Source organism: Schistocerca gregaria, chromosome 3 (genome assembly GCF_023897955.1).
Source record: "Schistocerca gregaria isolate iqSchGreg1 chromosome 3, iqSchGreg1.2, whole genome shotgun sequence".
In the NCBI taxonomy this organism is placed as follows: Eukaryota; Metazoa; Arthropoda; class Insecta; order Orthoptera; family Acrididae; genus Schistocerca; species Schistocerca gregaria.
The window spans coordinates 382,623,049-382,637,482 of NC_064922.1; the positions used below are offsets into that span (position 1 = coordinate 382,623,049).

General features: G+C 41.1%; 1 protein-coding gene across 1 annotated transcript in view; it reads right to left on the bottom strand.

The window, feature by feature from the left end:
- Positions 1–14,434, bottom strand: part of LOC126355021 (85/88 kDa calcium-independent phospholipase A2-like) — a 188,329-nt gene that overhangs the window by 106,280 nt on the left and 67,615 nt on the right. Inside the window, exon 7 of the mRNA XM_050005165.1 lies at positions 3,997–4,412. Within this exon, the coding sequence (XP_049861122.1) occupies positions 3,997–4,412 (416 nt within the window). The remainder of the gene's footprint in view (positions 1–3,996; positions 4,413–14,434) is intronic.

The window sequence follows — 14,434 nt, forward strand, 5'->3', positions numbered from 1 at the left end:
ATCTCAGGATGAACTTCCCAATGTGCACAGACAGCTGGCTGCAATAACAACATCAAGCAACAGTATCTGAAGTCCTCAGCTAATAAAATACCATTATTTTGTATGGTTTCAATTTCAGTTTGTGCACAGTTTTGTGAGCAGATGCTTTTAACACACCAGTCTAAAGTGTCAAATGGTGCAGAGATTTTCTCAATCTAGCCTAATTTACTTTTGGTTCAAACGCTAAGTTCTCTATACCTTTGTTTGTGTAACATTGATCCAGTCTCTCAAAATTTCTTCACTAATCTGTGTACCATCAAATTATTGGGAACATTCACACTGGGAAATTTTCGTATGAATTCAACCGAACACAAGAAACACTTGTTGATCCTTTGTGTATACTATACTGAATGGAAACTGAAACACCCGAACACTCAGTCGCGCTGTATAGAAGACATGTGCATGGTGTTTCTGTCTGAGGACTGAGCCCAGCAACATAAGGGCAGGGATTGCTCCAGACTCGGCACAGTTCCAATAATGACATCTCGCAATAACATTTGGAGCAATTAAACTTGACAAAAAAATTCAAAAGAAAACACCGGTACACTCAGTGACAGTGTAGGGGGCAAACACAAAGTGTTGATATCCGAGAACTATGCATAGTGACAACATGCAGATGGAGCAGCAACAGCTGGCAAATGTGCCTCGCAACCTACGGACCCCTCCCAGACATCTTTTGTGAGACAGCCTGTACTTGTACATTAACAGCTTGATGTGATCAAGATAATAAAGGTATCATCTACATTTTACCAGCAATTCCCCCTTTCGGAGGAACCATCATCAGATTGTTCAAAGTATTAGTTATTAAACAACATACACATAAAGCCACACACGTCTTAGAAACAGAAAGCAGGGTCTTGGACAGTGCAAGAAATCCTATATTGATTAAATGTTTCAGTCTATTAAATAATGTAAACACTAACATCATACACATGTAGAGCAACTAGAAAAATCAGATGTTCACGTGTACGGGAAACAGGATATCAATATACTCACAAATGTGTCCTCTTTTTGAGGCACTGTTATCAAAAAGGCTTTCCACGTTCTCACAACAGATAATTTAATTAAGAGAGTCATTAGATATAAGGTAAACAAGGCAGAGGATCCAGTGTTGGTTGTACCAAAATCATGTTGATTATACAGGATGGCACTAAAAGAGAAGTAGGAAGTTGATTATATTGTGCTACTGACATTGGCAGATAATCCAAAAATCTGTTTTCATGGTTTTTAACACAGTGTGCTGTAATCCATGTGCCCATATAAACGTTATTTCGTGGTGTACAGTCTTCTTATTTGAGGATGATAATTAATGTCCTCACTGAATCTTTCACAAATAGTTAACATCGTTGCATCAGAGAAGTGTACATGGTCCAAATAATGTGAAGTTTGATCCACACTAGTAATCTGACACTTGACAACTTCACACACATTTGCTATATCAGGAAGCCTTAAAACACCTCAGATAAAAATTATGTCTACACTATGTTCTGTTACTGAATTTGACCACTCACTGTAAAGGTTTAAGTTAAGATGGATAATCTTATATCACAAATTCCAGGAAAAGACTTCCATTCAGCAGCTACTACATAAAACGATTCTTCTCCTCCTCCATCCTTTCATGGTAACCTTACCCTCAGTTGGGTACAAAATATTATTAACTAGTGGTCTGCCCTGGCTTCACATAGGTACCACCAAACATTTACAGCTCAACAAGTTTTCTGGTGCAGGGGTAATAAATTATATGCACAAACAGTCCTCCAGAAGTCAAATTGTCCTTATACATCAGTCTATTTCAGTGAGAACCACATCAAAATCCATGCAATAGCTCCTGAGGTTATCCTTCACACACAGGCATAAAAATGTGATGGGAATTTAATTCATCATAGTTCTGCCATCCAATACTGATATGGAGCACCGACCTCTGCCACACATCAGTACTGAGAACCCTCTGCCACGCAACATCAGTACAGAGCATATGAAGCACCCTTTGCCATATGTCATCAGCCTGGAGCACTCTCTGCCACGCAACATCAGTACAGAGTACCCTTTGCCACATAACATCAGTAAGATTCACCCTGCACCATGTAACAATGGAAAGAAACATCCTCCGCTACACAACACTGCTACGATGTACCCTCTGCCATTCAAAATTGGTAGAAGCACCATTTGCCATGCAACATTGGTACAAAGCATCCTTTGCCATGTAACACTGGTACAAAGCACCCTCTGCCACATAATTTTGGTATATGGAGCAACCTCTGCCAAACAATGTTGGTAAGAAGCAGCATCTTTTGGCACACATTGGTACAAAGCACCTTCTGCCATCCAACATTGGAACAACAGATGACTCTAAGGGCTTTTGCCTTTCACTATTAGATGGCAACTGCATAGTTTCTGTGTCAACCTAGGACTTTAATTCATCACAATTAAGCCAATTTACATGATATATTTATAAATTATATGCAGAAACCTTCCTCATGAATTAGTCTATCTATTACTGCATCAAATTCTCTGCAGTAGTTTCTGACATTAGTCCAAACATATAGACAGAATCTCAGCAGGAGATATCAATTTATACATATTTATATGTGCATATTTTAAGAGGCGATGTCCAATCACAAGACAGTGAAGCTGTGAAGTTGCTACCTACTTTGTGCATAACAAAAATTGTGAATTGTGCAATGCTAATCTTCCACAGCAACAAGTTTCTTACAGGGTGACAATTATTGAACTATGTAAAATTAAATCGTCATAACTTATAAATGGTTTTGTCCGAGGACACTCAAACTGCATGGTTGGCCACGGGGCCTGATGAGAATTAGTATTGTTTGGTTTAGCGACAAAGTCCACTTTCATTTGAATGGGTTCATCAATAAGCAAAACTGGCACTTTTCGAAGACCGAGAATCCACATTTAATGATCGTGAAGTCTCTCCACCCTCAATGGGTGGCTGTGTGGTGTGCAATGCCCAGTCACGGAAGAATCTGTGTCATATTCCTTGTCGGCACAGTGATTACCAAATGGTAGGTGAAGGTTTTGGAAGATGATTTCATCCCCATTATCAAAAGTTCCCTGATTTCGACATAATATGGTTAATGAAAGACAGAGTTCGATCTCATTGAAGCAGGAGAGTGTTTGATGTCCTGGAGGAGCACTTTTTGGTCTGCATTGTGGCTCTGGGGTACCCAGAAGCAACTGGGATGAGCATCGATTGGCCACCATATTCTCCGGATCTGAACATGTGCAACTCCTTTTTGTGGGACTACATTAAAGACAAGGTGTACATCAACAACTCCAAAACCACTACAGAGCTGAAAACAGCCATTCAGGAGGTCATCAACACCATTGATGTTCTGACACTTCAGTGGGTCATGTAGGATTTCGCTATTCGTCTGTGCCACATCATGGTCTTTGATGGCAGGCATATGTTATACGTAACACCTAAATCAGAGTATCTGTAATGACATTTACATGATGAATACAGTATGTTCACACCGTAGTTTGCAACTAATTTATGTTTCTTTTCATTGAGTTCAATAATTGTCACCCTGTATCTGAACAGGATTACACACAATAGGAAAAGAAAAACAGAAAAATGTATGTGAACATAGCACACACTGGTCAGACTCAAGACATTTACTTCACAACTAGGGGGTGCAAGGGGGGGATGGGGGAAGTGCAAGGGGGGGGGGGGATGAGGGGAGCACACAGGCGGGGGGGGGGGGGGATGGAAGGGGGAGGGGAAGGAAAATGACTCAGCCATCTTCAGTCAAATGAGAACTATGTAATTTGAGATTGGCACTTGGTCTACCAATAACAAAAAACCAATCCCCAATGTAAAGGCTTTAAAGCCAAGACTTGGGCAACTTAAAAATAAAAGAATAGTTTGTGTGAAATTGTTCCTAGTAGCTAGTTAAACTTACAAAGGAACTTTACTCAAAATGATTGATAACTTACCACAAGATAGTGCCAGTGCAAGAATTCCTCCTGTAGATGTGCCACCAATCCAGTCAAAACAGTAGAGTATTGGTTTTTTCAATTCTTTTTCAAGTTCTAAAAGTACAGCAGTAAGTATCATGCCACGAATACCACCACCATCCAAGCACAGCAGACGATAACCCTTCTTTGGAGTTCCTGACAGTGCAGCTGCATCCAGCAACCTGTCCAGTTCAACACGAGTCTGAGATGAACACGGAAGAGGAGGAGGAATACCATCAAAACGGTGATCAGTCGATGTTGCTGAGCATCCCCGATGGCAACCTTTCATATCACGTGAACATCGCTCTGCTCCTACGGCATGCAGCAACCACAGTATACGGTCACCAGTTGTTCCTCTGGCTACACAATGTCTTGGTGTTTCTTGATGATTATTCCTGTACAGAATTACATCACAATGAATCAAACTTTTAATAAAATCCTGATAGCCAATCTTAACAAAGTCACAAATATTGTCACTGCAAGTATGCATAATGTATCAATCACTTTGCTGGTTACACAATATGGTTATGTGCACAGCATCTCTCTCTCTCTCTCTCTCTCTCTCTCTCTCTCTCTCTCTCTCTGTCTCTCTCTCTCTCTCTCTCACACACACACACACACACACACACACACACACACACACACATTGATGATGTACCCTACAGTTATATCTTTACACAAGATGCTGTCTGCCACTGTGAATAATTCAAAAACACAGAGCTTTCATAATGTAAGATGCACTATGCCTCATATTTTTTATGACATTTCCTCCACTTGTTTTCAAGTTGCAAATCAATTTATTTAAAGAATTAAAGATTCAGTTATGATTCTCAGTTCATGTCTCAGAAGGGTGTTGAATCACACTTCCTGTTTGAATGATAATGCTAATGCAGTTAAGATACCTCACTCACAAGCCACCCAACATCACCTAAAAATCTTGACAGCCAGCCATAAGTTACACAAGTAAAAAATCAAATACTTTTATGGTCATCTCATGGAGAGATGTTAGTAACCCTTTTGAGCTAAATGGTACTTATTTTTTCATCATACCTCATGCCATACCATCCATGACAGTAAAGTACGAAAATTCTTTCACTTAACTACGTCAAATGGCATATACATGCAGTCAAACTTTCTGATTCCAAACACACACAAAAAACCTATTACATCTATGCTTCCTAGAGATACAAACCTAGAGCAGCTGTGTATTGCTTTGATTTCAGTCCTACTTTAGATGAATTTTGTGTATAACTGTTGCAGATTGTTTCATCTGTGGAAAACAAAAAATGAAGGGAGTGAAACAATACAATTCGTATTAAGACATTTTAGACTCTGAAGAATAAAGCACGCAGTTTGTTTGAATTTAATTATCCGGAATACTTCCACTATGGCGGCATTATACATCTGACAAGGGAAAAAAAAGCATGTGAGATTGGACATAAATATCGTATTCTCTGACATTGTCCCAGGCAGCTAGAATGATGTTCCTAAGATCATTGCAGGTTCTTGGTATGAGGGCACATCAGTTTACTCACACTGCTTTTTTAACTGGGTTGAGATTTGGTGCCGGAAGAGGCCAATCCAGAAATGGATTCCCTTTCTGTTCTCCAAACTATCCATGCACGATTACTGAGATCCAATCCCACACTGCCACAGACATGCATATATTGCAAGATGTCTAGCAGTTATAATTTGTGTTTAAATGGATTTTCTGTGGCTTGTATGTACTCTTACTGCACCACCGCTCATCAAGTAACGTTTGAGTCCTTCATATGTTTTCTTTTATTTATTTTGTTTTGCACCCCAGTCTTTTTAAATTGGTGATAAACTAACCCAGTGACTCAAAAAATGCTGCACTTGTATAAAACTGATCTTGCCGTGATGTGTTTACCACTTCATTAACTCGTGTGCCAGCATCCAATTTCTGAATGCCAATTGCTTACTCCATATTTCCCAGTAGGCATAGCCTTCTATCCATTATTGTACAATGTGCTTGGGTACATTAAACTACACCTAGGCCTCTAATGGTGGTAAACTCCCTCTTCTCCACAAAGGGAATGAGGCAATAATGGAAAGGTTGTTGATAATGTGGTAGGGTTATGATTCCAGTAACTGGAATCAAAGCAAGGAGGTATCTGAACTTGAAATTCTGTTGTCGTAAACTAAAACAGAGCAAATTAAGCACTTACAGATACATACCTAACAGTGGTTGACTGTATAAAGAAGGCCAACACATGCACGGCAAAGTTTGATGTGCCGCACTAGTTTACAGGAAAACTCCTCCAGTGGATGAGGTGATCCCAAAAGGAAGATAAGCATTTTTAATCTTTCTATATCCTATCATGTAGCCGTAGTATGCTGTCATGATCTGAATGTTAGCTTTACAGCAAGGAGCTCTGTAGCCAAGTGTGCAGGCAAGTGCATAGCATTTGATTTATTAACAGTACCTAGTTATAAAGTCCCGTGTAATACTTTATTTAGACTTACCATTCTGCAATGAAGGCATATTTTTATTGTCCCTACAATAAGCAATGCAAATATGTTACTTGAGAACAATTTAATACAACATAACATTCTGCTGCAATTTGTAGCCATTATTAAATCTGATCTGATCTTTCAGTAGCTGTTCCTTTCACAAACATCACAGCTGGAAGTATAATTTCTTGACATAAGAATATATTATGTCTCACTTTCCTACACATGGAGACAAGGCCTAAGAGAAGCATTTTTCTCTTACTAATGACAAAAGTTATTACCACTCTAACAATCTGCTATTTCTGCACTCCATATACTGCATTTATTCGATTATTAGATGAGGGCTTTTGCCCAATTCGTCATTCAAAAAATTATTTGCAGGTTAAACTATTGCTGTTGAGGTCAACATTTTTACATTATTTATTAGACCAATATAGTGGTCATCTTACATTTGCAGATGAATCTCTGGCTACTGAGGTTTTATACAAACTTATTTTGAAAAGCGCCATAAGGGTAGGGCTGAGCAAACAAGGCTTTCATGTGAATAGGCTCGAGGTTTCCTGATAAGCTGAAGTGCTCAGTGCAGTATCAACTTTCCTTGAACAATAACATGACATTTGGCTTATGGCACTAGTGCGAGGGATATGTGAGAAACTATGAGCTATCCACTGCAACAATCTAATGCTCTGCTTAAAAATTAACAAGTCTGTGAAACACAGGAGTAAATCACATTGCATTCTAAAAGCAAACGAATCTTTGTTGTTTTTTTAGCAATTTTCCAATAAAAGTTCTCCTACATGTACAGAGACCATATAGGCCCTACATAGATTTATATAGCTTTTTAAGTAAAGGCAACGTTCATCATCTTTCAAAAACCTTTATTTGATTCTGAATCACCGTCAATATTCTATTTGGTAATGTGAAACTGCAATGATTTATCAAGTGGGTTGCAAATGAGAAATTTGACCACTGTGCACAATTAGAATACTGGGGGAAAATGTCACTAGCTTCTAATCAGTTTTAGAACAAGATTTCACCTTGGATGAAATGAGCAAAAAAGTCAATCAAGAATGAAATGTCTAACAAATTAAATAAATCACATTAAACTGACTGCAGTTATTATTGCAGGAATAATTTAAAGCAGAAAGGTCCATTGTGGAGGCAGTAGCAATAGATGTCACTAAATCACAGGAAGACCAAAAGTTCGAGAAATGGACTGAATCATGCTATTGTTACATATGACCTATGTCCTGGAAGATATTGTCACCTGTGTTTCATTATTGCTCAAGCACAGCACTATGGAAGTGTTGGAGAGGACACTACAATGAGCAAGGAGAGTGGAGTGGTGAGCAGACAGCAAATTTTATCATGTTGCAAACCATGGAAATCTATACTGCTTAGTTTGGTTTTTTATGAAAATCTACCAAATTTAAACTGCAGTTTGCCTGAATCCATTTGCTCTCTAAATTGAACCAACACACACACACACACACACACACACACACACAATGGCCAACTCCAGCATCTAGGCTAGACTTAACCTATCACACGGGATGCAAGCAGCAGTCTGGATGGGGTGGGGAAGGGATAGTAGTGCACATGTGGGGAGAGAGATGAACACTGTCCAGTGGACTGTGCAGAGACTAGACTGTCAATATGTGCAGCATCAGGGGGTTGTTAGGCAGGGAGGTGGGGAAAAAAGGAGAGGAGTGGGGAAAGACAGGCAGATGCATTTACAGAGGGCTGCAAATAAACAGGGTGGGCAATAAGAATGGGGAGGAGATGACAGGACAGAGGGTGTGGAAACTGTTGGGTGAAGGGTGGAGACAGTATACTACTGTATGTTGAGGCTGAGATACTTACAGGAGCGGAGAATGTGTTGTAAGAATAACTCCCATCTCCACAGTAAAACGACCGGAATTCGAAGTGCTGGCTGTGTGGATTGGGAAGGTTTAGCACCTGGATATGATATCTGTGGGAAAGGATTGGGACAGAGTGTCATGGAGATGGACAAAGATATTGTGGAGGTTGGGTGGGTGGCAGTCCATCACTTCATCACTTTAGGAGGGATGGGAAGGATCTCACATTGGATGTCCCTCATTTCAGGGCATGATGATAGGCAATCAAAGCCCTGGCAAAGGATGTGGTCCAGTTGTTCGGGTCAGGGGTGGTACTATGTGATGAAGGGGACACTCCTTTGTAACTGGGTGTTGGGAGGATTGGGGGTATGAGAGGAAATGAAACAGGAGATCTGTTTGTGGACTAGGTTTGGGACATGGTGCCTGTCTCTGAAAGCACTGGTGAGACCCTCAGCATACCGAGCAAGGGAGTTTTTGTCACCGCAGATATGTCATCCCCGGGTGGCCAGGTTATATGGGATGAATTTTTTGGTGTGAAAGAGACGATAGCCGTCAAAATGCAGGTACTGTTGGTGGTTGGTGGATTTAATGTGGACAGAGGCGCAGATGAAGCCATCAGAGAGGAGGAGGTCAACATCAAGGTAGGTGGCACACGGAGTTGAGGAGGACCATGTGGCGCAGATGCAAGAGATGTTGAGGCTGTGATGAAATGAAGATTTGGAGTGTCGGTGGTGAGTCCAGAACGCCGATGTATCTACAACTAACCTGAACCAGACTACTGGTTTTGTGTTTGGGAGGCTAGGAATGTCTTCTCTAGATGGCCTATATAAGGTTGGCATAGGAGAGTGCCATCTGGCTGCCCATGACTGTGCTGTGTATGTGTTTGTTTATTTATCTTCCCTTCAAATGAGAAGTAGTTGTGGGTAAAAACTCTGAAAGAAGTGATCTCATCAAAGAAGTTTAACACAAACTCTAATCCCTGCTTAAAGCCTTAGGCCCTTCCCAGAACATCCCCCTGAATCCATTTCCCTCCTTATCCACATGACACACCACACACTCACCTTCTACATGCTCCCCAAGAGCCATAACCCAACCCATTTTGGCTGGCTATTGTGCCCCTACTGTAAGAATGTCAGCCCTCATTGATCGACACCTCCCACCAACTCCCCATAAACTCGAATCCCATGTCCAAGACTAACCACTTCCTTCACTGATTTTCCACCATCCCAACCCCATTACCTTCTGAATCACTATGCACCAACATCCCTCATGCTCATGGTCTTACCATTCTTTAACACTTCCTTTCCCAATTCCCTTCAGACTCTAAACCCACTACCTTATTCCTCATACACCTTACTAACTTCATGCTAACCCACAACTACTTCTCCTTTGAAGGGAAGGTATATAAACAAATCACAGCACAGCCATGGACACCTGCATGACACCATCCTATGCCAATCTTTTTATCATATCAGAAGCACAAATATACAAAAGTCATGTCTTCATAATATAAAAGCAGAATATCTTTTTTAATTTCTGAAAATTCAGTGTACCATGATTACAGGAAAAAGGGGAAAGGAAATGTCAGACACTAAATATTAAAATACGTAAGTCAATAGAATTGAAAGCATTTAACCAAACCAATGAAAAATGGGAAAGGGCAGAATGAAAACAGATAGCAGCAAACATGCTACTTTAAAGTCCTAGGTCAAATACAAACCATACCCGAGAAATAAAGATGCATTACTTCTAATTTCTGCAGTTTCATATTTCATTGCTTCATTTGTGCAAGGACGGTGGCAATCTATATCCAGCAATGTTGAAGAGGTTCATGCTTGTTTAATATCAAATCAGCAATGAGCTGGAGTTGGATGGCACACTTCTCCATAAATTTAGTAGTGCTCGAGTATAACAGATATGGTCTCAAGTTGAAACAGTGGGAACTGACTTTAGACTCCTCTACCTATACAGCAGAGAAATAAAGGGAGGAGTAAAGTTTTACAAATCTCTCAAGCCATAACTGCACATGTCCCTTATTTTCCAACTACCCCCACAAACCAGCCACAAAGGAGCATGATACATGAGTGGCCAACCTAAATAGCAATAAATGAGATAAAAAGTCTTGCTTCTAATACAAGAGATTCATTGGTGAGGATTTAAAAATGGTATCCCTTGGGCAGTGATACTCAAAGTATGCTCCATAGAGCTCTGAAGCTTATCACAGCCTCTGCGAGGGCTACGCAAAAATAGTTTCAATGTACACAACAAAGCACATCAAGTCTTGTCACACTCTGGGAAAAACAACTCTTATAAATATCATATCAATGAGCATGATGTAAAAGATATTTTCTCTCAGTGCAAAAATCCAAAAATGAGGTGACAAGCAACATAAAAAATTTACAATAATGCTATCATCAAAAACTACAAGCAAAAGAATTTAGCTTGTATGAGTATGTTATGTGGTAACTCATACAAGCCCCAACAACCATGCTGAACAAAATGGTTCAAAATGTCTCTGAGCACTATGGGACTTAACATCTGAGGTCATCAGTCCCCTAGAACTCAGAACTACTTAAACCTAACTAATCTAAGGACATCACACACATCCATGCCCGAGGCAGGATTCGAACCTGCGACCATAGCGGTCACGCGGTTCCAAACTGAAGTGCCTCTGCCACATCGGCTGGCTCGTGCTGAACACATTGAAGTACCTCAAAGAACTTCATTGCTTTGATGTCTATGTTTCATCACCCGGGGCTATATAAACTCATGCAGCACAAAGTAAAATTCCTGCTCACAGTTGCGACTGCAACGCACAGTCCAATTCAGTGAGGTGAATCTGTGCACCACTCTCAGACTGCAGTATATTCAATTCATGTTTATTACTGACTACAGTTGTAAAATTCAGTATCTTTTGGTGATACTATTCCAGGTTTCTCAAATAACAGATGTAAAAAAAAAATCTTTATACCCCCACTAAATGAAACAATTTTATTAATTTACTGTGGAATCAATGGAGTATTATTTTCTGTATTGTATTATTGTGTGAGGCTTTATATATTGTTGTAGAAGTCAGTAGTGTATTATGTACCATTTTGTGTACGGTTCGTTAAATGACTATAATCACAGAATGAACATAAAACCACATTCTGTTTATTTTATGTATTCACAAAATATTTATATTTCAAAAGGTTTCTGTTGCCAAGAAAACATTTGAGAGCTGCTGGGCTATGGTATTAAATGACATGTTCTGGTAGTTGAAATTAAATGGGAGAGGATGTAGCGTCAATATTTGCCTTCGGTATTTCGACTTCAACGCTGAAGTTTCCTTTGAAGAAAAAACAAGGCTTTTGTTCTGCACACAAAATAAAATAGATTTTGTATTATCACCAGATACATACATAACCTTAAGTAAAATATCATTCATCTCAATGACTTCATGAATCAAAAGAACGTTGATATATATTTCACACTGCTCGGAAAGAAATTACTTTCCAGATGTTATGAAATTGCTTTCAAGATGTTATGAAATACTCCCTACAAAATGCTATACATTCAGGACAATAACTGTTTAATAAATCACACTGCACATTAAGGGAAGTGAAACTGTGAAACTTAAAATGAAAGATAGTTTGCTTGTTAGAGGATAAATACGGAGAACGGAATAAAGACAGAAACACGGGTAATAAAGAGGAAATGCGCCAAATGTCGCAACATATGGACATAAATTTTATAAATTATCACTTTGGCGTAAAGCAAAAAAGGATAGATTGTGACTCACCATATAGTGAAGACAGTGAGTGGCAGAAAAGTGCAACAAAACAACTGTTTGACAAGTAAGTTTTCGGCCAAAAGGTCTCCTTGTGGAATAAAATACATACACACATACATACATACATACATATATTAAAAACAAAGATTCCAAGACTTACCAAGCGGGAAAGTGCCGGCAGACAGGCACATGAACAAAACACACAAACACACACACAGAATTGCTAGCTTTCGCAACCGATGGTTGCTTCTTCAGGAAGGAGAGGGAAAGACGAAAGGATGTAGGTTTTAAGGGAGAGGGTAAGGAGTCATTCCAATCCCGGGAGTGGAAAGACTTCCCTTAGGGGAAAAAAAGGACAGATGTACACTCGCGCGCGCGCACACACACACACACACACACATATCCATCCGCACATACACAGACACAAGCAGACATATTTAAAGGCAAAGAGTAAGGTCAGAGATGTCAGTTGAGGCGGAAGTACAGAGGCAAAGAAGTTGTTGAAAGACAGGTGAGGTATGAGCGGCGGCAACTTGAAATTAGCGGAGGTTGAGGCCTGGCGGATATCGAGAAGAGAGGATATACTGATGGGCGAGTTCCCATCTCCGGAGTTCGGATAGGTTGGTGTTGGTGGGAAGTATCCAGATAACTCGGACGGTGTAACACTGTGCCAAGATTTGCTGGCCGTGCATCAAGGCATGTTTAGCCACAGGGTGATCCTCATTACCAACAAACACTGTCTGCCTGTGTCCATTCATGCGAATGGACAGTTTGTTGCTGGTCATTCCCACATAGAAAGCGTCACAGTGCAGGCAGGTCAGTTGGTAAATCACGTGGGTGCTTTCACACGTGGCTCTCCCTTTGATCGTGTACACCTTCCAGGTTACAGGACTGGAGTAGGTGGTGGTGGTGGGAGGGTGCATAGGACAGGTTTTACACCGGGGGCGGTTGCAAGGGTAGGAGCCAGAGGGTAGGGAAGGTGGTTTGGGGATTTCATAGGGATGAACCAAGAGGTTACGAAGGTTAGGTGGACGACGGAAAGACACTCTTGGTGGAGTGGGGAGGATTTCATGAAGGATGGATCTCATTTCGGGGCAGGATTTTAGGAAGTCGTATCCCTGCTGGAGAGCCACATTCAAGGTCTTATCCAGTCCCGGGAAGTATTCTGTCACAAGTGGGGCACTTTTGGGGTTCTTCTGTGAGAGGTTCTGGGTTTGAGGGGATGAGGAAGTGGCTCTGGTTATCTGCTTCTGTACCAGGTTGGGAGGGTAGTTGCGGGATGCAAAAGCTGTTTTCAGGTTGTTGGTGTAATGGTCGAGGGATTCAGGACTGGAGCAGATTCGTTTGCCACGAAGGCCTAGGCTGTAGGGAAGGGACCGTTTGATATGGAATGGGTGGCAGCTGTCATAATGAAGGTACTGTTGCTTGTTGGTGGGTTTGATGTGGACGGATGTGTGCAGCTGGCCATTGGACAGATGGAGGTCAATGTCTAGGAAAGTGGTATGGGATTTGTAGTAGGACCAGGTGAATCTGATGGAACCAAAGGAGTTGAGGTTGGAGAGGAAATTCTGGAGTTGTTCTTCACTGTGAGTCCAGATCATGAAGATGTCATCAATAAATCTGTACCAAACTTTGGGTTGGCAGGCTTGGGTAACCAAGAAGGCTTCCTCTAAGCGACCCATAAATAGGTTGGCATACGAGGGGGCCATCCTGGTACCCATGGCTGTTCCCTTTAATTGTTGGTATGTCTGGTCTTCAAAAGTGAAGAAGTTGTGGGTCAGGATGAAGCTGGCTAAGGTGACGAGGAAAGAGGTTTTAGGTAGGGTGGCAGGTGATCGGCGTGAAAGGAAGTGCTCCATTGCAGCGAGGCCCTGGACGTGCGGGATATTCGTGTATAGGGAAGTGGCATCAATGGTTACAAGGATGGTTTCCGGGGGTAACAGACTGGGTACGGATTCCAGGCGTTCGAGAAAGTGGTTGGTGTCTTTGATGAAGGATGGGAGACTGCTTGTAATGGGTTGAAGGTGTTGATCTACGTAGGCAGAGATACGTTCTGTGGGGGCTTGGTAACCAGCTACAATGGGGCGGCCAGGATGTTTGGGTTTGTGAATTTTAGGAAGTAGGTAGAAGGTAGGAGTGCGAGGTGTCGGTGGGGTGAGGAGTTTGATGGAGTCAGGTGAAAGGTTTTGTAGGGGGCCTAAGGTTCTGAGGATTCCTTGAAGCTCCGCCTGGACATCAGGAATGGGATTACCTTGGCAAACTTTGTATGTAGAGTTGTCTGAAAGCTGACGCAGTCCCTCAGCCACATACT